Source organism: Corvus hawaiiensis, chromosome 4 (assembly GCF_020740725.1).
Source record: "Corvus hawaiiensis isolate bCorHaw1 chromosome 4, bCorHaw1.pri.cur, whole genome shotgun sequence".
Lineage (NCBI taxonomy): Eukaryota > Metazoa > Chordata > Aves > Passeriformes > Corvidae > Corvus > Corvus hawaiiensis.
Genome location: NC_063216.1, coordinates 33994291 through 34018391, shown reverse-complemented (window position 1 = coordinate 34018391; position 24101 = coordinate 33994291). Strand labels below are relative to the sequence as shown.

General features: G+C 36.4%; 1 protein-coding gene across 2 annotated transcripts in view; it reads right to left on the bottom strand.

The window, feature by feature from the left end:
- The window catches only part of CDK17 (cyclin dependent kinase 17), a 92240-nt gene that overhangs the window by 37607 nt on the left and 30532 nt on the right, over positions 1-24101 (bottom strand). The window contains exons 2-4 of one of the 2 annotated variants that reach the window (XM_048302114.1): positions 16926-17074; positions 12347-12385; positions 3515-3679 (exon numbers count right to left, since the gene is read on the bottom strand). In XM_048302114.1, the coding sequence (XP_048158071.1) occupies positions 3515-3679; positions 12347-12385; positions 16926-17043 (322 nt within the window). In that variant the 5' untranslated portion in view covers positions 17044-17074. The remainder of the gene's footprint in view (positions 1-3514; positions 3680-12346; positions 12386-16925; positions 17075-24101) is intronic. The other variant, XM_048302116.1, reaches the window with a different exon arrangement.

Below are 24101 nucleotides of genomic sequence, written 5' to 3'. Positions count from 1 at the left end.
CATAGGATGATGATTTGAATACCCCTCTGTTATGATAAATTCTGGTAAGTCTGGATAAGCTACATATCCACAACCAAGAGGGTTTAAGCAGAATACTGGCTGTAGCAACCAAAAACATATCATTAAGCAGATGTATTTCCAATGGGCTAAATACCCCACTGTTCCAATTTATAAGGGTTTGCAGATGTTTTAATTATTTTCTAAACAGATATAATTATAAGCTTTTTAAAAAATAACTTGACTGTGTTATCATCTGATACAAATGCATCCTTTTATTTGATTCAATTAAAAAGGCATTGGTAGAGCCTTACGTTCATTATTTTAATAGCATAAACCCCAGACGAAGGCATTAACCCAGACATTTTAATCATTTTTACACAGGTGCACAATGATGTTTGATTAAGCAATGATGAAAGCCATGCAAATATTTCCTTAATTTCTCTAAGTCTTTCTGTAGACAAGTTTACCTGCATCAAAGCTTGCTTGCATAGTCTTCAGAGGTTTTAAACATTCAATAACGTATTGAATTGCTTTCACTGCAATACCAAGCCATTCTCTTACACAGATGTTTATTTTAATGTACTCTACATATCTTATTAAATATCCAGAATGGCCATGTAATGAAAAGCCAGATGTAGATGACTACAATATAACAGGGAAACTAGAGAACTACACTTAAAGGAAAAGGCTGTCCTCATTTCAGCTGTGAGGAACGCATCACAGAAGAAATTAATACAGGGAACCTACAGCACAGCAAATGAGAACTCCTCCAAGTGAGCCATAATCAAAGTCACTAATTAGTACTGAGTCAGACTGCATGATCTCTCCACCTTACTTCAAATTATTACAAGAATAATCATGTGACTTGCATAATGGATTTCTTCCAAGGTGCACTTTTCTGAAGCTTAATTTCTATGAAGTGTCTACATTGTACGATTAGTTTCACTGATAATATAATGCAAACTGAGGAAGGCCATAGTGAGAAACTGCCTTTGCTGTTACCATTACTGAACTATGAAAGGTGTATGGAAACATCATTCCTTTCAACTAATATTTATGACAATGAAACAAAACTTCTCCATGACTGTATCAACGTAACTGGAAAAAGCAAGTATTAACTCTCTCCTGGCCGTTAACTGCAGTTCACCAGGAGGACCAGCTTCAGTTAGCTCTGCACATTCCAGGAGCCTCCCCAGAGGCAGCATTAATATGAATATGGAACAAGGACAATCAGATTTGCTCCTCATTCAGCCAGGTCAGGTCCAAAAAAGGTTTATTAGCTCTGGCTTCGTCGGGGACTGCAGCAGTTAAATGCTTCCAGAGGTACAAGACTGTAGAAGCTGTACAGATACAAGTGAACTAAAAAAATCCGTCAGCTAAACCCTCATTCAGTAGTTTTACAGTTTGGCCTGAGAAACACCTCTGCTATTTAAAATCATCCTGGTAACTGAACACTAAATTTAAAAATTGCTAAAAACTTTTAAACAAAGGCACAGTTCAAAAATTTTTCCTTTACACAGCATTTTACAAAACAAAGCTAACAGAGAATTTCCAAGTAGAAATTACTTTCTAAAGTATTTTGGGATTGTACATGTTACCACAACTCCAGAAACTCAAGTTCAATGCTCAAAAAGCAAACAAAACTCCAAAACACCTTGGGGCTCCTCAATCGATTTTTATATTGATAATCTCATTCAAACACAGGCAGCATAAAGATGCACTTGTGGCAGGTCTCAGATTAATCTGGTTTTCTTTAACCAAATAACCATCCTTTTACCTGCCATGATTTTGTGGTATTTCAAGGACATCTCTCTGATACCCTTTTTCTACCTATGAAATAGAGGAAAAACTGCAAAGAAAAGAGGGTGGATGAAGAAAGCAAAGAAAATAAAAGTCTCATGCAGTGCAGCATATTTGACCGTTTTGTTTCTGATGTCATTATTCCAACAGGGAAAACCTCAGCTTCCTGATGAGTAATAACCATTCTCATATGGCAGGAACAGAAGAAAGAAAGAAAGATGTGAAAAAGGAGCAGAAAGAGGAATTATGCTTGCACATACTTGTACTCCTGTTTTTTACCACTATATAACACGTACAGGTAGCTTGTATTTCCATCAAATAAGGCACTAAAAAATAAGACATTATCGTATCCAAAGCAAAAAGAGGGGTTTAGCATACAAATACAGAGCAACCACGCCCAGTGGAAGGTGTCCCTGCTCATGGCAGAGAGGATGGAACTAGATGATCTTTGAGGTCCCTTCCAACCCAAACCATTCTGTGATTCCACAATACATTCTGTACATGTATTCCATACTACTTCAAAAAAATTACAAATTGTTAAGGCAACGCACAATTAAGAGAGTACAGGCATCTCTGTACTCAAAAACATCTTTGCTGCTCCTGTACTTAGTTTACACATATCTAGCTTGACAAATAATCCATACAGACTACATATTCCTAAACACAGATTTCTCTAAGTACACGATTAATTTTTTTTTAAAACTCTCTCTTCCTGTTAGATTCTTGGCAACTTAACTAAAGCTTGGCTTGGCAAAAATGAAAAAGCAAATACTGTGTACAGGACTTGAGTGAAATCAGAAATTGATGTCGTAGTCAAACCGTGCATACTAAAACCTATTTTCTTGTGTGACAGCAACAGCTGCTACAGTAAATTCAAAAGGATGTAAGTCTTTTCGCAGTTTGAATGGTAACTCAAACAGTAAAAGGCATGGTTTTGAACAAGATGAGTGGTATTACACCAGAGGAGGATATAAGTGGTTTGACTACTATCTTGAAGATTCACAGCTTAATCTTGAAGATCAGTTTATCACACTTCTAAAGGAGGGCAGGAGATTGAAAAAATAATAAAACTCTAATTAAGCTGTGACTTGCTCTCATTTTCTAGTATCAATTAATTAAGCATAATTTAAAATAACATAAAAGCAGGATAAAACATTAATGGTGACTGGAGGCAGCAACATGATAAATTACTTGAAGAAGAAAAAAATATTTCATAACTTATTTGCTTCATGGAAGCACAAATATAGCTCAGGACCACAACAAAAACATAATTATAGTTGAGTGGCCTTAATTTGTCACTGACAGAAACATTTTTTTTCTCTGTAATAATGCGAAGCGATACACCAGTTTTTTTTAAAATCTCACATACAGGATGATTATCCTCTTGTTTTTTTTGGTATTACATTCTTGCCAATGCTTAACTAAGACGGATACATGAGTTCCTTGTAAAGTACTAAGAAAGACTATTTTGTTACTTTTGTAACTTGTCAAAAATTAATGGGTGATTTCTGTGTGTTTTTCTAATTGCTTTCTTCCTGAAAATCTTAAAGAGACATTCAGTTCCTTAAAACCAAATTTCTCAAACTCCAGAAAAAATTACTGCATATTTAGAGATTTAATAAAGCATTAGAATATCTGTACCTCTTGCTACAAATCCATACAAACGTTTTTTTTCACAGAAAAATCAATTTAAACAAACAATGTAGGAAATTACCTAATCTGCTCCCATTTCTGGGCATTGCCATGAAAGAGCCGAGACTGCCCCCTATGACGCTGTGTGGTCTCCGTAAAGGGGGCTTCTTGAAAGATCCCGTGTACTGGTGGAGAAATGAGTGCATGCTGTGAGACGTTGGAGGCCTGCCATTCTTCACAATAGGCTCTACAATTCACAGGGATCAAAATATTCATTGCCACAAGCAAGCAGGATTGTCAGGAACATGCCAGAAGAAAAAAAAGAAAGAAAAAAAAGAATTAGTAAACAGGAAATCACCAGTCTGGTAAGATTATCTTTCATGCTAACAGTAGACCATCATACTACGGCCATTTCTCTATTAACAAAAAAGTACGAAACATGGCAGTAAGCGTTACCCAAATTTAACTTTACTAAATCCTGTCACTTTGCTGCTGGACGAGTAAATGCCCTGAATATCCAGTCTTAGAACATCAATAAAACCAGAACACTAATTATTTTCTTCTGTCTTACTGCACAATGTTTCATCTTTACTTTTAAACAGGACAGCTGTTAGATCAACTGTGATGAGCAAAATCAACTGTAAGCCTTTGAAAATATTCTCCCTCTCAGAATTCTCACAGGTCACTACTACCAAGGCCTTGCTATTGGACATCTTTAGAAGTAAATGTACCTGTCTATACCTCCCAGACCTGTCATGCCATAATTAAGGTTATTAACTTACAGGGTATCAGAAAAATTAAGTGTTCAATTCTTTATTTTGACTTTCTACTGGATTGTGTTTCAGATGGTTCACAGAGTTTTTTTTAAAAAGTTATTATCATTGATAAGAACTTTCTAAAAGAATGAAACTTGGAAATTTTTAAATCTTATTTACAAGTGTGCACAGAAATTGAGTATTCATGTTCCCTCAGCAACCCGACTCCTCACACATGGACTAGCCCTCAAGGATCGACACGGTCCTAGAAGCAGGCTAACTCTAAAAACATGAGGACATTTTTTACCCCCAAAAGAAGCAAACCAGATGTCCACTTGCATTGACTGTCTTGGCAGTGGACTTAGCAGAACCACCAGTGGAGTCATTCATACAGAAATAAAGATGAAATACTCTCACTTCAGAAAATGGGATCAGAGTCATCTGGCAGCTACATGCAAGCACTGTCCCTATACTACAGAAAAGAACAGAAGCTATGCCCAAAGCACAGCTGAGATTCAAGTAATTTTACTCTTCCATTACTTGATTCTTGTTAACATAAAGGATTAATGTTTAGTATTATTCAGAAGACAGAAAAGGCAGCAGCCATGCACTGAGCAACTGCAGCATGAGTGCTACTGAATGGAGCAGCACCCACCAGAGGCACTGCTCCCAGGGTGTGCTCAGAGCTTCACTCATGCCTCCTGGGACAGGGAGCACTCTGGGATGCTATTTCACCACTCCAACTTATATTCCCACATGCAGGGACCCCAAAATCCTGCTTTCAGCTCCAAAAAAGGTAGTAAGAATAATACAGCTAGGAGAACATATTTTATGGAAAGCAGAATTTCAATGGTGAAGAGAAGGAACAGCAACAAATGCCTAATAACCTAAAGGAAACAGGATCCTGAAGGGAACCCCCTCCCTCCCCACAAACACAAAAACCTTCTAGATACATCGTTACGATTAGTCTGAAGCAGAGACAGAAGTACACAGACAGAATTACCCAAGGACAGGTCAGTGACCTTAAGAAATAATTATGCAAGGAATTTTTGCATATAAACATGAATAACACAGTGAGACAAAAACCCAAGAAACATTAACTCAGCTGCTGCAGGGAAAAAAACAAAAGCCCTGGGAAAAAAACATGCTGCAGGCAGAAAACAGAAAGGACATGTCAGCACTGTTACAAACCTGCCTGCATCCTTGATAAACACAGCTTCAGAGCGGGTGAACATGAGGAAAAATACACCATACATCTGTGTATATGTTTGTGAAGTATGACCAGGGTCTTCAGACCTCTGCACATCTCTACCCCAAATGCTTATTTCTGTTCTAATAGTTTGCATCACCCTTTTGACTTAAGTGGTACCAGCTTCCTTGTTGCATGCCTTCAACAGCAGATTTATCCTAAGGCAGCAGGCAGCAAATTCCTCAGCAATTTTTAATACAATCTATTACTACTTCCACATGACAGGACACAGGTCCACCTTCAGCACAACTACTGCATTTGGTAAGTTAACATCTGCTTTTTGCTTTCCAACTTTCTTGCTAATTTGATTTGAATTTGATAAAGTTTCGAGTCTAAACACCTCACACTGAGTTAATGTGTGCTGGCGCACAAATGAATAGTACCTTGCATGTTATGGCTTTTGTCTACTCATGCTAAAAGTAATCTACCTTCATGAACTGTGAAGTACACAAAAGAGGCCAGCATTTATGAATACACCAAATGTCTATGTAGAGATTGGGTTTTATGTTCATTAATAACATGACAGTGTGATGCACAGAGATGATTATTTAAAAAATTTGTTTTCCTCATGGCACTGGTACATTTGTACATATTTTACAGTTTAAAACAAAATTCCTAAAATATCCTAACACATGAAAAGTTCAGCTCAAATATAAGGATAAATACAGATCACACTATTAAGTAAATTTATATAAAAATGAAAGAAAAATGGTTGATATAATAAGATCCAATTACACAGAAATAACTTTTGTCATCATAGACAACTACTAACTTCCTTCACTGTCCTAAGTACTGTACTAAATTGTGGAGCCCATTATAAAATTTTGCAACAATAATTTAGGTTATGTAGTAGGACAGGCATAACTGCTGGCAGACAATGAAGCGAAGGTTAAAAAAACACTCACATGACACTGTATTTCTGACTAAGACGAGTATTAATCCTGCTTGCTTATAAATAGGGGTTTAAAATCCTGATACACATTAATTTACCAAAATGAGGGATCGTATGGCATATGATGGTATAAGGTACGGGCTTATGGTTCGGAAAAGTATTGTTGAAGAATTGTTACAAACAATTCAGTGTGCATTGCTGTATGCTAGGAACTTCTAAAGAAATGGTTGCATGAATTCTGCATTATATTACCTCCTCCCTGCAAATGCGACTGTTAACAGCCAAGAGCTGGAACAAATATTGAAGATCATCAAGCAAACTGTTGCTGGAAATTAATTTACAAGACTCTTTATTACAGTTTTCATGCATTTATGAGATACAAGAGTTAAATAAAGTGCTTTTGAAACAACTACTTAACTCTCTCTCTCTCTCTCTCTCCAAAGACCCACAAGTACTTCTTTTGAAGTTACAATTTCCTTTAATTCACTTCATTTTTTCCAGAATTATTAATACGTTGAATCACTATATTTAAAGTATAACACTGCAGTTTTAAGATGTGAGTTAAGTCAACTGTCTGGGCTTGAAAATACATCTAAACTGTAAAAGTTAAATGCCTTTACTATATACATCTATAAAAACTGCTTCTTATAATTTTATTTCTGTGATTATAGGTTTGATTTGTCTTTAAAAAAATGTTTCCCCCATATAAAACTCACAAACATCCTTTACGTTAGTGTCACTGTACTTGGTAAACATAACTCAGTAACCATATGTTGCTATTGGTTTAATATTCAGCCACAGGCAAAATGAATGATGGAAATTAACAGGTGAGTAAAAAACCACTAGAAAATTCACTGTGCAAGTGTGTAGATCTACTGCATTTTGAGATCATGCACAGCTCTCATCTTCCGCTCTCATATAGATTAAAACAATAGAAGCATGATACAATCCACGGACTCAGTTGAGGGCTGAAGAGGACACCTGGGAACTCGCTGCATCCACCACCTCCTTCAGCACAAGAGTGAAAAAGCCAGCCATGGCAGGTTGCATACTGCACACAAAATGATTCTTCTGCGGAAACTCCTCACCACAGGATGTTACAACTACCAGAACCTCCAAGACTCAAGGGGAGACTGAACAAGCAATCTGCTCAGGGTTACTAACCACACAGAGACTTGCCTAGTTCAGGAAGTCTCTGAGCTAGAAACTGATACAATACACTGGGGAAATGATATTGTACTTTTGGCTCTAATCTTAGAGTTGCCCTAAAATGTCATCCTCAGAGTCTGGAGAACAGACAGGCACAACTCCAGCTGTCCTTACAGCACAAGACTTCTGCAGTGGCTGTTCACTTGTGCTGCTTTCACTGGCACAACCATTCCAATACGGGTCTTATTAATCATTTAGCTCTCTTTCCTCACCCTACTTTATCATCTGTAACTCCAAACTGATAAACTGGTATGGAAAACAAGCTGAAACACAGACTTCTCAGTGGTCTTTTTAAATTGTATTTCATCAGTTTTTATTACAGTCTCTTCTTATTTTGGCTACACCATCATATAATCTTGGACTCGTCTTTCAAGGAATGCCATTTCAACCCTTACATTTCTTAGGCAGCCTACTAAGCTATCGTGCAAATCTAGTCTTTAAGTGTGAAAAAGGTTAAACAACATTCTCAATGAGAATAGTTATAAATATTATACTGATGTACAGGATGACCACATGGATTTCTTTTCAATGTCCCTGAAAAATTCTTGCAATAGACATCCTTTAATAAAGTATACCTAGATGTGCACATTTGTTTTGTATCTATAAAAATGCATATCCCTTTTTTTAAATGCCACGTCCACATCATCTGGCTTAACCTTGCACCTTCAGCAGGGTTTGAAATTGAGCAATGCATGGTGACTGTGCACTGTTGTATTACTCGATTTTCAAGTTTGGTGAGTGCTGAGCTAACCCTTTATATAATCTGGAGCATTTTCTTGTACTTCTCACATTCTGTCATTCAAACTTCTGTTACTATTGGCATAACCCAAAATAAATACAACAGCACTATTCAAAGAAAACACAGTTCAAAATGCAATCAGCCTGGCTTAATAATGATTATAAGTTTCTAGATCATGGAATGTTTTAGAATACACACATATATTTTAGGAAAACACTGTACCCAGTAAGGTACCACTGCTTTGCTAAGTTTGAAATAATGCCAACACCAATGCTAACAAACATAAGAAACCAGAAAGCAACTCAAATGAACCACTGAAATTATTCAATTGTAAAGTGGAATAAATTTATGTTTGAACATAAGTGGAACTGAATTTTTTTTTACTTCATAATTATGAAAACTGCCATAACAATTAGAACAGCAGTGTGTATAAACAAGACACCTGGCCAAGGAATTAACTAAACCCAACAATTTTATAAAGATGCTTCCTCTTCTTCCTTTAACTGCAATTTAAATTAACCACAAACCTTGACCTCAAATTACTTCCGAGTTAAGCCATTTTTCAATTAATCCACAATGTTTCTTTTCCTCATCCATCTATGATAACAAAGACCCACACTATCACCTTCTTTCCTGTGCTGGATTTACTTAACTGGATTTACTTAAGCTGAGCTCCAGAGAGCCTGCAGAATTGCCTGGCATTTCTTTGCATGGTCTCAGTAACTGACATACTGTCACATGTCAGTCAGCTGGTGGATTAAAGAAAGAAAGTGTTTTCATTAGGAATGTAAATGCATTTTAAAACACTTTTTATGAATATATATTTTCATGTGCTCACCTAACTCTTCCTTTTTTTATGTCCTGTGAGAATCTCTACTATTTGACAGAGACCAAGCTGTTTTTCAGATTTCACTACCTAAATTTTGCAATGAAATTTGATTCAACTAGCTTTAATAAAGAACTAAAATCACAGTCATACAAGGTGGCATTTTCCCTTAAATGAAACAGAGCTGAGTATGTCTGCAAAAAAATGCTTGATTCCACAACCACTATCCATTCTGGACATGTAAACCATATAAATACATGTTTTAACTTCATATAAATAAAATTAAAATACACATGTGGAGATTTTCTAGTCAAAGTAAGAAATATTGGAGACTTAGCATTTATGATTACTGATTTGGGTACAGAATGGGGATTGAACCCAGGCATGTTCCATATTCTAAGTAAGGATGAATCTTTGTGCCTGCCACAATTCACTGGTTCTACCAAAAATGTGGCTCAAGGTCCACCCCCCCCCCCAACAAAAAAGAAGTGCAATTTTGATTTAGGTTTCTGAACTAGATCTCCATGGGGTATACACAGCACAGCTGCTGGCAAAAGCGTGGAGGCAGAACCTCACTTTACACTTTTAACTGCAACTTGACTTTGGACTGGCTCAAGTGTAACAAAATCTCACTAAATGTCTTGAGAATCCACTACTGGTTTTTATAGGACAGGACTCTATTTAGTTTCTTTTCCACCACCTTGACCTCACCCTTGCTCCAGAAAACTTCCAAGGCTGTTTTTTATCATTTCCAATTTGACAGAGAACAGAAAAGTGTCAAAAATCTACGTTTGTGAAACTACATATTCATTCTTTGAACAGCTTTGCATTCATGAAGCTTGTGATGCATCATCACAACCTTTTAAGTTTATTTATGTAGGCTTCTCAAATGCTACTGTCATACAGCTTAATCATATTTCAGCATCATTAACTACACATTCATTTACCTGATCTGAATGTTAGGCTCTGCTAATGATTACTCAGTTTTTACATAATAAAACCTGACTTTTTTTGGACTTGGAATACAAAATATTTCGAACAACTGCTGAAGAGGCTGTTGTCAAGAGCCCTTTATTTCTTCAGAAAATGTAGAATGCAAGCAGGTGAATTTCTGATATTTCAGAGCTGGCATGCTGCACCGTATAATATTTAATTACACTGCTGTAAGGCAGTCAGACCCACTCAGTAAAATTAGTTGATTGCAGGTGACAGCTGCTATAAAAGATACATTTAAATAACCCAAAGCAGCAATACACTTGCTATATTGTACTCTCCAGGAGCTGGATGAGGAACACTACAAAACACTGTGTATTTACAGATTATTTTATGGGGTTGTTTCCTAAGATTCTGTTATGTGATACTCAGGAAAATATTAAGTCACTGTAAAAACAGAGCAACCACTCAATACCACTTAAACCAGTATTTTTCATTAAAAAATAAGATGAAATCTTCAAACTATTGAATATTAAGATTTTAAAAACTTGGCAGAACTTCAAGGGTTTCCTCCCACTGGTCAAATTAATCCATTTGAGTACAGCAGTCATTCCAGAGCAAATATTCTTCACCTGGACAACACAAGGCAAAAAATATTGGTAGAACATTTGAAAAAATATGCCAATATAACCCTGAAGAAACTCAGCCTTCAGCTTCCTCGGAGAAATGAAGTACCACAATTATTAAAATGGCACTGTAACGTCCTAGAAACTTTTTTTTTTTAATTTGAGACAGAAAGGACAGAACTTTTTCTGTCTGTTTGAACTACAAAAACAATGCACAAAACCAAACTATAAATACACCAGGCAAAGAATGAGATCAAGACATCTAAAAAACACTACAAAAAACCTTTCAAAGTTGACTTCATACAGAGTGAGGTTTTGCCTTCAGTCTGGGTACCAAAATCATAAAGATCACAATCAAGTGAAATATATTCAAAACCAAAGCCCCGCATTTAAGATTTATGTATTTCATACTGCTTAGAAGACAATTCTCAGATAATATTTTTGGCCATCAGAACCTGTACTGGAATGTAGGCATGGTAGTTCTGTACCTCAAATCAGATAAGCATAACACGCCATCAGTTTAAAACTGTAACTGCAGAAGGCATCACACTACACCAAATCCTTCAGAAAAATTTTTCAGCTACAATTTCATTAATGCAAGTCAATACCACAGCCAAGATGCAAGTATCCCTGGCCTCTATCCTTGCATCCACACATACAACTCCCAGTGCAAACATCTGTGAGACCACACTGCCAACCAAACCAGGAAACAGGATCTAGCTCCTTTTAGTCCTACTTTCAGAAATAAATTGTGTTGGCTAGTTATGTGTATTTTACTTTTCTGTACTTAACAACTCCATCTGAATACCATTTGAGAACAAATCTCTGCACATCCATCAGTGAGCCTACACTAACAGAAATCTGGTGTATTTAGAGAGTCCACTTCTGCATCTAAACATTGTGTTCTCCTGCTGAACTTGCATTCTGCTTCTAAGGAAAACACTTATGAGTGGACAAGGCCCCCACAAGGCCCCCCCAAGACTGTGGGTCTCTGCAGCATGCTTCAGGCACTGAATTTTCATGCTCATTTTGCTTTATAAGCACTTTCACATATGAACAGAGACCCTAGGTTTTGTGGGAAGAAGCAAATTAAAACAGAAGGGAAGAAAGAACACTATGTTGTGCAGTATATGTAGGATGGAGAAACCATACTGAACAGGAATAACAAAAATGGATGTATACCACAGCACAGAAGGGTACGTACAGACTATAATAAAAACATTGCCAGTACAGTGTAAGGGACAGTACAAGGATCAGTGTTTAGCTGTGACAACTGCCAATTACTCACAGTAATCTGTAGCTCTAAAATGAGCTCTAGCAATTCTGGGGATTTCTTCTTCCCTCACCCACCCACACCTTCATACTGATACTTTCCTCCAACATCAACAGAGAAATTTTACCGATTTATTACCAGTAAGCATTTCTGTGCTCATATTTTCAATTCAAGAACACTGTCTTGAAAATATGTTGCAACACACTGTTTTCCTTCCACACTCAAAGAATTATACATAGCAGATGGAATGGAAATTTCTCAGCTCTGTTGAAGATGATATGAAATGATTAAAACTACAAAGGCATTTGGATGTTCTGAGACAGTATTGCAATGTGTTGATTTTTATAAACATTCATCCCTCTTATCAGAGTATTAACTAGTCATTAATGCCTTAAACCTAAAAAACACTTACGCACTTTACCGTAGCTGATCCTTCCATTATTACTCACACCTGTAAAATTACAAAAAAATTATGCAAGTGTTCATGAGACTGGATCCTATGATCACATCACTGAGCTAAAAGAGACCAAATGGAGATAAGTATTATTTTACAAATTCATGTAGCCATTTCTATCAGAACTTCACCTTTTTTGGTTTATTATGTACATGTGTATTTCTCTGTACCAAAAAACCCAAAAAACCCAACCATAACAAAATAGAATGCTTTCCAAGTTACTTATAAATTAATGCAAGAGCTGTGGATGTATTTTGGAACGCATCTTGCAGTTCTTTTTAAAAGCATGCTTGGAGGTTGTGATAATGCACTTCATAGTATTAGACAATACAGCTGCATTTTTTGCTTTCATTAGAGATCAAATGTATTTGAAGTATTTGCATAAATTTTACACTTAATTAGGATTTAAATATGCATGATTTGGATGTTACTCCTAGCCAAATTTCATTAGTATGTCATTGGCAAACAAAAGTTCCAGGAGCAAATTTAGTTGCCAAATCGAAAAATTATCATTTAGTATTTTTAATGTTAATCTAAATTCATATATTAAGGTAGAATCTAGAATTTAAAAAGCAAGCCAGCACACTGTTAATATGAGAAATTAAAATATGGCAGAATTAAAAATAAACAACAAATCCACCTAATTGTTTTTATATGTTGAAACATCAGAGACCATGAAAAGCTTTTGTACTTAGATAAAAGACTAGCCCGAAGTATACCTCATACAGTCCACAGTTCATAAGGCTTCAGATATATTATTAGGCATTTCACTGGTCCCCCTATTTTTATGGCTTATGACCTGATTTGGCAGCGCTTCCTCACCCAGAAGCCAATCATGATGAATATAATTTGTAAGAAAGATTTAATTATATATATGTTTCTGGTCACTAAATAATTTGATGGTGTTCCAAAAACCCAAACCCAATGGTTATTCTATATTCAGTGCAACAGCTCTGTGCTGCTGCATTGAACAGTATGGGTTGATCCCTGCTAATCCCATTTTGCTGCTCATGGATGAGTGATGCATACTGAGATTGTACTGACATCACACGATGAAGGAGGCTGTGTATTAAGTGAGACTGCATACAAAAGGTTAGCTGATTCAGTGGTATCAATGCACTGCAAAGAAATCAAAAGTTATGGATCTATCTTTATGTCCGTGAACTACAAATGGGACAATTTGTTCTACTTAGGAGTACTGTTCTCTGAATCTTGAAACAACCCACTCAAAGCTGGAGCTAATGACAAGGTGGGCCTCTGGATGGGAGCTGCAGTTACTTGAAATTACAGGCAATTGCGGGGGAAGAAACATTTGACAGGGGGCTGAACAATACAGGTTATTGCAAAAGGTGACCATAAGGAAAGGGCCCTGGTACTATGCACAAGTGATCTACATCTGGAACGGCAGTGCTGAACTGCAACTTATAATAAATATTTTACAGGATATAAATCAGATGGAGATGAGTCTGGATTCCTGGTCAGCACAGATATGGTCTTCTATGGACACAGTCTCTACAATCTCTATAACCCAGTAACACAGCTGTTTCCCAGGAAGGAAAAAAACTAGCATGTATAAAATGATAACCTTCAGTGAACACAGCCATCAGCATGGAATGACAGGAGACAAGATGTGCGATTTGCTAGAAAGAAAAAGTGAAATCAAAAGAATTGGACAGTAACAATGGAAGAAAATTCTGCTGTAAAGGCCTTCAGCATTCAGGGCCTAGTCTTGCCTTCTGACCTGAAATGCACAGTTTCAACGCCCTTCAACTCTTATTTCTCAAGTTCATGATGTAATGTTCGAAAATTAAGCACACATGAAGAAGCACTTTCTGAAGATTATTTGTACCCCTGACTTTGATTCTCTGTAGATTACTATAGTGGCATGCCTTTGATTTACTAGACAGTGCTTTTTAAGTTTCTTTAGGAACAGATTCAAAACCTGTTATACTGGGCACATTTGTGTGTCTCTGCTCCACAGGGTAAAGGAGCTGTTTATTCTTAAAAGCAGAACTAAGGAGACGGTTACTCCTGCCTCCTGAGATCAGCACCATCACAGTAAAGGATGTACTTTCAAGATCTTGATGCAGCTATCACTTTATGCAATATTTTTCAAGAGACTACATCCTCTCATGCGTCTCAGCTGGATATTTACAATTAGTAGAGGCTTTTTAGCACTGGGATTTCGTAAGATGCCAAGGCAAACCTTTCTCATTTAAGCACTCCTTTGTAAGCAAAATTCTTTAAATGCCCACTGAAGGATTTTTTCCGGGCAATGTTCTTTACCAAACTGGTCTTTCACCAAAAGAGAAAAATAATTTCTTGGCTGTTTTTTCCAACAATTGTTGTTGCCCAAAGCCCAGTCCCTGCGGTCTGTCTGAAAAATACTCTTTCCAAAATATCTTCATCTGTGGGAAAGCTAGTGTGTCCTTCAGAAAAGCAAGACTAGCTAGAGCAGCAAGCATTTTCCAACCCTACTTTCTAAGAAAAGTAGGGTTGGAAAGGAAAAACAAAGGAAAACAAAAATCCACAATGTAGTATGCTGTTCACCTCTGCAAGATCAAAGACAGGACAAGTACTTATAACTGCATTCTGGAAGAATCTGAAAAAGGTAGCAAGTGTCAGTAAAACTTTTTTTAATGGCATAAAATGATGAATTAAAGATTAGGCACAGCAAAAGTACAGTTTATATTCTTTGTCTTCTTTCAAGAGGACCGACAACATCTCCAGCGTATCCAAGAAGACTGTACTAAGGCATCAACAACCTTTTGCATGTATAAGCATAGCATACATTGTTTTCACAATTTTAGCACGTAAGATTCCTTTTGGCCAATGAATTACCATGGAAAGCAAAATAAAAACAGCACTAAAAGCTAGATAAGTAATTTGCAATTAGGAGCATTTTCTTTAATTGTATGTTTTATTTATTTTAACACTTCAAATATCTAGGAGAAGTTCAGCTTGTCACAGTCTGGCGACAAGCATGCAGACATCCAAGTATTACTGCTTGGGATAATTCTCAGATAAATATTACAAGCTGTAAATGGATTTATAGATGGTTTAAGATGGCATAAGCTCATGCTTATGTAAACAAGTTATTGTGTTCTCCGTCCCTTGAGCTGGCACCCAAGGTATGGTCCAGTTTAAGGTAAAATCTTTTTATTCTTCCTGGATTCAGTTTACAATGAATCAATTCAGCAACTCAGTTCACTACCCTCCTCAATGCTGGTAACAATTTTTTCATGCTCATTTCTCAGTGTGAAAGTAACATTCTTAGCACTTATTTACATAATGAAATCAATCTTGCAGAAGTATATACAGGTCTGAAAAAATATGCATCAGTAAAAGGCGAATACAAGTGAAATCATGTGGGACAACTCAGTGTCTCAGAAAGGACTTAATAGGTATCAGTGCAAAAATACTGCAGTTGTTGCTCCTGAGTAGACCTGTTGTATCAACATATAAAAAGTTGTAATAAACCTTGTGTCCCAAAATACTGGGATGGCCCATAGTAAAAACAGGACAACAGCAATGAATATACCAGGGACTAAAGGTAAAAATGAAAAACACTATTAGCTTTGTTTTGCCAAAGGTAAATTCTGCTTCCAAAACCTCGGTATGCAACATATCTTGAATGGGGTTTTAAAAATCTGCATGGCAAATTCCATTGCCTCTACCTCCACTCAAATTTCCCGGCCCTGTCAGTTTTCAGTGGGAAAATTCAGAATCCTTTACTGTTGTTAAGTGGGAGAAAAATAAAATTCAGATCACTTGATAAATGAGAAAAATCTTAGATATGAGCAGAGCAAAAAATAACACTAATCAGCACTGAAGATGAAATATGACTTAAATGCTGCAGCCCAGGAAACAGAATAAGCAACAAAACCTCTTCCAGTCATTGTTACTGCAGATTGCATCCAAAAACGGCATCATCATTAACGTGGACTTTACAGCAGCCAGCACATTTATGGGATCAGCCAAAGACTTATGTAAGAATCAGAGACAAGCTGGTTATCCTGAATGCTTCTAGTCACCTTCATATTGGTGAAGAGAAGTACTACTGAGCGACATAAAGAGATGACAGAATTTAGACTACTGCACTGCATCACCAATGTAAGGTAAACAGTTTTATACATAATGCTTAAGCAATTAGTCAATCATATTACTAAATAATGATTTTGAGAACAGACTGAATTTGAAGCCATATGAAGCTGATGTGAGACCTACTAAATTCATACAATGAGTTTGTTTACTGCAAGAGCATCTATAAGCCTTGCTGGACACAATATAAAAAGATAAATTTAGGTAGCTTTTGACCAATAGCTCTACAATTCAATACCAAAGCAAACCAAACCAATATGTAATAACATATCAACCTGTTGAAAGAACTAGGGCAGTGGAATGTAATATAAATTAAAAAAAGGTTAGTGAGAAAGTCCCTGCAACCGTGAAAACTGAAATGAACCCCAGCAATGCTCACTTGAGTAGGGCCTGACAAAATTCTTAACACTTTCCACAAAGTGAAAGATATACTTACCGTTATCTTTGCTGCTGTTTTCTTCAATTGTCATTTGTTCTGCTAGCTCAGACAGCGATTCATCAATGGTCTGGCTTCCTCGCAAGGTTAAGGAAAGTCTTCTCTTAAATTTTTTCATGCTATCGATATTAAGTCTGGCTTAAGGAAGCCTGAAAACAAAAATAAACAACAAAAAGTGAGAAAAAAATCAGTTAATCAGAAAATGAAGTTTAATTGACTGACAAAAATGCAGGAAGGCTTACAGAAAAATTGGGCAGTATGCAAGTTATACTTAAAACAATATCCTTAAAGCAAGGTTAGTCTACTGGACTGAAGAAGAATGTTTTCAGAGGTTGATGCCCATACACTTTTGAAATTTTTATTTCTGTTTGGAAAAAAAAGAACCTTTGGGTTTTTCTTTTTTTAGAAAACAGTTAACTTGATTGTCAGTTTTACAATCCAATAATAAAGGGAATGGTCATCTGAAAACTTGCTCTGTGTGTGCTCTCTGGCCTCCTCCACAGTCACTAATCGCACGAAACAGGAGACTGTAACCTTTTCTCTTTTTCAGCCCAATTTTTTATGATGAAAACTTACCAAACTCCTCTATATTTTGCCCTTTTCAGAAATGGAAGAAGGGGACAATGCTGAAAGTGCTTCTGAAAACACAAAAGCACTTCTTAAACACCATCCCACCTAAGGAAATAAGACAGCAAGGGTCTGGTAACAGTGACCAGAATGGATGTTCCTCTTAAGAGTCAAGCCCTAGGACAGAACTGGGAACAAAGCAGAAGGCACTTTCTCCCTGGAAAGTTGTAAGCAAACAAACCATACTAACAAAGGTCCAGGTCAATAAACACGTTGCCACAAGTCTGAGCTGGTAAGTGAACTTTGTGGTGTGCCATACGTGGCACATAACAAGAGGCACAATTCTGTCTTTCCTTACTCCATATGAACAGCTCACCCTTGATGTTATTTCACAATAACTTGTTCATCTGCTCATAGCCTCCAAGAATAACATGTGCAGTGCTCAACACAAGCACAGCATGCTTTTAAGTCTGAAATGCTCATATAATTTTTCCCCCATGAGCTTCTTTGCCTTCCAGACTTTGTAATTCACACACAAAATCAAATTTTCCTCAGTGTTCTCCTTTAAACAGAGCAATGCAAGAAGTAATATGCCAAAGATTCACATTTAATAACAATTTGTGAATATGATTACATTTATATTGACAGCATCCCTTTAAGTATACACATTTCAACTGTGGAACTTACTCTTTGTTTAGCTGCTCCATAATAAAAAGGAGAACAAATTGGTAGAACAAATCTGAAAGTGGCTGCTGGTGGAGAACGCATACAGAGGCTAAACTTTCACAAGACCAGGTTGTTTAGGACAGCAACTAACACATTAGGGTTGGATAAAAGAAGACCTTTGCGACATGAGCTCCAAAGTCTGAGATGAACAGTAAAATCACTTGCAAAGCAACAGCTGCATCCAAGGAGAAAGAGGTGGATTACAAGACAGGCTAACTAACATCTTAAACAGTCACAGCTATTATAAAGCAGAATTAGTCAGGCACTGGGTACAGATACACAGGAAATAAAATATACTGCTGTAGATACAGTTAAGCCAGCAGTTTTTAAACTGCCCCTTTAATGCATTGCTGTATGTGCAATAAAGCCACACCATAGTATGAATAATTCTGCTCTCTCTCACTCAAAAGCAGGATATTCTTATTGTTAAGAAACTGCATTCAGAGGACATTCCAAAGGGAACATTTACTTTTCAGTTCAGGACCAGGCTTTAAAGATCTTACTTGAAACTGTTTTATTTCTGCATTTAAACTTTTCTGAAAAAAACGGCCCATGTTTCTCTAAAAAGGCCAGTTTCGTAAAAAATTTGGAAGGACACATTCTAAATTTCAAGCTAATAAAAAAACCCTGAAGTATTTTGTTAACTATAATTGTAACATTTCTCCTGTTATGGGAGGGTTTCATGGAGTAATGAAGTACCATTTTTGCTAACATTTGGAATAAATTCATGGCTTGACTTTCAAATAATTTAACAGTAAAAAGGATGAGGAGTGGGAATCCACATGTGAGGGAATGTTTTCTTCTACTGAAATGTATATCAGCTTTTTAAAGGAAAAGATGCTCACCGATACGAAACCAAATTTTCCTCCCTTAAAGTGCCAGTATTCTTGCTAGTTCAGATTTGTAAAGGAGGAAAAAATAAAAGGAAGAAGAATTGACTAGTATCTAGCACTTAGACATGTCTTCTTTTTGACCTCTTTATTCTCATGGCCGAAGTTGCAGAACCTGCTCAATCTTGGAAGTTTAAGACAAGACATAGGTGATCAGAGCTTTGAAAATATGATCTATACAATCCAAAACTAACACTGGTTCTTGAGAATGACAGCACTTTCACAGGAAAGTCCAAATTGTCTGATACTCATTTTCACCAGTTAATAGCAGATGCATACTTCTTCTCTCCCTTTAACAGTAAATCTAGTTTAAATCCAAAACAGAGTTACTTGATTAGTAATATACATGTAGAAGCAATGCTCCCCCAAATTCTTAACAACTTTGAGAAGAATACAGTTATTTCTATATTTAGTTTTAGAACAGTTGAGCCCACAGGCTTGACTATTCTATTCTTTAAATTTCTCTACTCTGAGTAAGTCATACCCAAATCAAGTATTTCAGATGTCACAGTAGATAGATGCATACACTTGAATGCAACTAATGCAAATTCTAGTCTTCTGCAGACAGAATGAGGACAAGCAATCTGATATGACATTATCTGATACAACCTACAAAAGCTGGCAGAGACATATTTGTTCAATCCTTATACCGATATGAAATAAAGGAAGCAACACTGTATTAAAGGAACTGCTGCTTCTTAAAAACAATCTGCAGTCTAACCCTGAAAAACTGGTCTTTTTGTTCTTAAAACCCACGTAAGTTAATCCTTGAAAACAATGCTAAAATTTACCTTTTCTATTTTCCAATATTCACTGTCATTAACTCAGTTCACTTCACTAGTCTTAAACCCTTTCTTGAACCCAGCATCTTTTAAAAGTGATTTTTATAATACAGTTCTGAAAACAAACTCCATTTTTTAAAATGATCCAGGTAAGCTTAGATTTAAACAGGTGTGTTCTGGCTCACTTTCTCTGAATCACAACAATCCTTCCCACGATGCCTGAAGGACAGCACTTCTCTTTAAGCACACACATATATTCACAACACCCAGGCTATATAGCAGACAGACATGAAAGCATTTTGATTCCAAAGCAGTAACTCAGCTAGATTCTGCACTCACGTATTCACCAAAATTTAGAGGTCTTAAACTGCCAATGGCTAAAATTCTCCAAAAGCCCTACCACTTCCTTCAATTTCCCAGACTCTTGGTTTCTAGGAAGTTAAAAAAGGAATACATTAAGATTTTCATACACAATTACCATGTGTGCTTAATCCTTGTAAATTTAAACAAATTCAGTTAAAATTTTCAAAACCAATAAAGTTATTTAACTGCTAAAATTTTAGTCAGTTTATTTCAGGAGGGTCACAAATACTGAAAGCTCACTAAGATTTTGCTGATTCAAAGCCCTTTGAAGTCAAAGGGAACCTGTCCTTCAACTTCAATTAGCTTTGGATCAGTCTAAGTGATGACGCTTCCATTTCCTTAAGTTATATTGCATTGAGGCCCATCTACATAGAGATTAAGCACTTTAAAATTACTTCTCCACTTAGATACACACTGAAAATGCAACCTGACTATTTTTATAGGCTGCTTTACAAGGCAGTAGGGATTTTCCAAACATCTAAAAGCAGTTCTTGTTCTGGAAAACTCACCTGTAAGACAACAGCTGAAGTGGGAGGAAAGGATCAGAAATCCTACCTGACAGCATGAGCAACAGCATGGATACAGCATGGCCCTTAAAGATGGGCTAGCAAACTAAAGCCCAGGCACAAGACATCAAAGAAAACAGGTAACAGCGCTCCATATGAACTCCTTGTGTCAGAAAGAGAGGCCTGAAAAACTCAGGACTGCTGCAAACAGTATTAATTACAAAGAGAAATAGGAAACACCTGTCAAGGATATTGTCCCCTTATTCTAAAAAGAAAACCAGATTTCCACTATATTAAACTGTTCTCAATCTACCTGAATTTAAAAAATAAATGCAACTATTGACCACATCAGCATGTCGCACATCAAATACAGAGCAAACTGTTAATTACACTAATGAGAAATACATGGATAATTTACCCAAGATCACAACCAACCAGTTTGAGCACTCATAAAATTCACATAAAGTACAGATGCACTTCCTTACAATCACAATTCTGCTCTACAAGAATGGACTATAAACACAGAATTTTAGTCATTGCATCTGTTCTTTCTACTTGTCTCAACTCACGTTTGTTCACACTAGTGAAAAAAATTTTCTACTGCATTTTCCCACAATTTGTCTTTGGAAACAACATGAAACCGGTCAACTAGACTCTCTTGTCAGGAACACAGCTACGTAAACAGTTATTAGCTTTATGCTGCATTGGGTCAAAGAATTGACATTGTACAGATATAATGACACCTGACAAACAAGGCCTTTGTTACTGATGAAAGAAAACTGTGAAGTCAAATAGCACAGCTTAGTCTGACCTCCCCAGTGCAAAAAGGGCAAAAGCACCCTCACAGCCTTTTTCTTATGAACAATATTTAATATGGAACTAAACTTTCACAGTGAAGCCCTTTTTTATGTACTTATAGAATCACAGCCAAACAATTACTCAAAATTGGAGGTACAGAGGTATTCACAGAGGTTAACTTCTTATCCGAGGATAGTTTTACTAGTTAATATAGGCAAATAGGCTCCTCTCTAAGTGAATGAGAGCATCTATATTCAGCTCTTGATCTAGATCATCAACTGGAAGAACCACTCCAAAGAGAGGAAATATATGGAAATTACCCTGTCCTAATTTAATGTAGACGATGAATACTTTTTCTTATCTTCACTCCCCCCCACACCCAATCCCTTTGCATTTAAAGAATAATGAAGGACAGAAATTAGTAAAAGGGGTTCATGGTTGGTTTTTTTTTTATTAATTCTTTAAGTAAAAAAATATACTGAACATTACTATAGACATATTTAACTATGCAACTGGTACAGAATTTAAAACACTGAAAACCACCAAATTTGCCCAAAAGGTCAAATTTTGCAGTCCTTTTTTCATATCTTACGCTTATCTTCTTTCTCTGGACTCAAAAAGCTTTACTTAGGTAATCACGGCAAATTTACATTCTTTAAAATGTAGACGTATTCACTCCCATGTAGATTCAAGCAATATCAAACAGCAAAATCAACAGAGATGTACTATTTGATAGATCTCCCCAGATTAGATATGTCATACTGATTAATAACTGCACGTTAATTATCAAAGGCTCTGTTCTCTCAACTGCCAAGTGAAAAAACACAGTACGAGTCTGGTTAGATTGGCTGACATTTAAGCCAAGAAAACAAATGAGCTGACTGGCAAAGCTCTACACTGGCTGTCAGACCCATAAACTGAAAGTCTCTTTTCTATTGAAGGGGAAGGCAAAAACTAAAAGGTTACATGGATGTAGCATAAATACTACCAGACAGTCACAGAACTTCAGATCTCAAAAGGTGTAATGAGCACTGGAAACCAAAAGCAATGTCTGTAATTTTTTGAGCTTTGATTAATAATCATAAAGCCTTAGTAGAGCCTTCAGGAAAAAAAATTAAAAAAAAAACAACCAACTAAAAAAAAAGTTGTGCACACAAAGCTTGCTGCTCCCTAATACTAAGATTATTTTAGCAACAGATTTACAATGTTGCAGTATCACTTCTGGGACAATCTTCCTCGGTCTTGCAAACAAGCAAGTCTTTGGAAAAACACTGAGCAGAAAATTCCTTCTAGGTTCAAGAAGACAATGTTGGTTCTAAGACTGAAAAGCATCTGCAATCTTTGGTGAGCCTGAGCAATTTTGTCAATAAAAGGCACAGTTTTCAAGGCTGCCTTTTTTTTTTTTTTTAATCACAATTCAGGCACCAAATCAAACAATCTCATACCAAAGAACCTTCTCCCAAACTCCAGTAGCTCTCAGCCCAGAACCACCTGTCCTCTAAGCATCTGAACTCCCACACCAGAGCCCCCAACATTTGCTTCTAGTTGTGCTAACAAAAAAGTTTTATTTACAGCCTGAGACCCAAGGCAATGAAAAGCTTTCAACTTATTTCGATGTTCTTGAATCAAGCACCAAGAGACAAAGACACCAGAGCAATATAAACTGAGATAAAAACTAAAGACACAGCTGTTTGGATGAACAAAGAACAAGGGTACAATTTTCTAAACATGGTTAAAAAAATCCAAACAGTTTGGCCTTTTTCTCTTAGAACAGAAATTAATTGCTCTGGGGAAGGTGTTGAGGAAACCTTATGATGGCCTACCTGGAAATTACCCACCAAGGGAGAACTCATCCCAGGAAAAAAAAATTGTTAAGACTGCAGACAAAATGAAGACTATTGTAAAAAACTAGATTTCTAGCTCCCAATTTTTCCTCCAAATGTCAAATTTTTGGTTTATTACTTGTTGAACCTCTATACACATTCTGTATAGTGTGAACACAAAAAAGCACCATCAAGCAACCCAGAAAGTCCTGACAGTAAAGCCAATCAGGCAATGTAAAATCAAACCCTTCCATAATTACTGTATGTACAGCTCTGTGCCTAAGAATAATATCAAAAAGCCATGAGTGGTTTGAAAACAGACAACTTTGGATGCATTTCTCTTACACTTCTATGTACATGCAGAAGACAAAAAAAACCCAAACAAACCAAGCCAGGAAAAACAAGCTCTTTCACAATAGGGTTTGGTTTTGATTTTTTTTTTTCTTAAGAAAGAACAATATTAGCAACACAGAAAGAATTTTCACTTAGTGAATTAAGAGACCAATAAGCATCATGGTACAGAACATCCTCTACAGTACTGATGACAGGTATGTATATTTTTCCAACAAATAACAGGTCACATAGAAGATCTGATGCACTGAAGGCATTACACAGAGATACAAAACAAAACATTAAGAAAAAAATGGTATGATAAAACTGACACTTTTGAGACATTTAATGCATGAGATTTATCAGTCTCTTCTGTATTCTGTTATTTTTC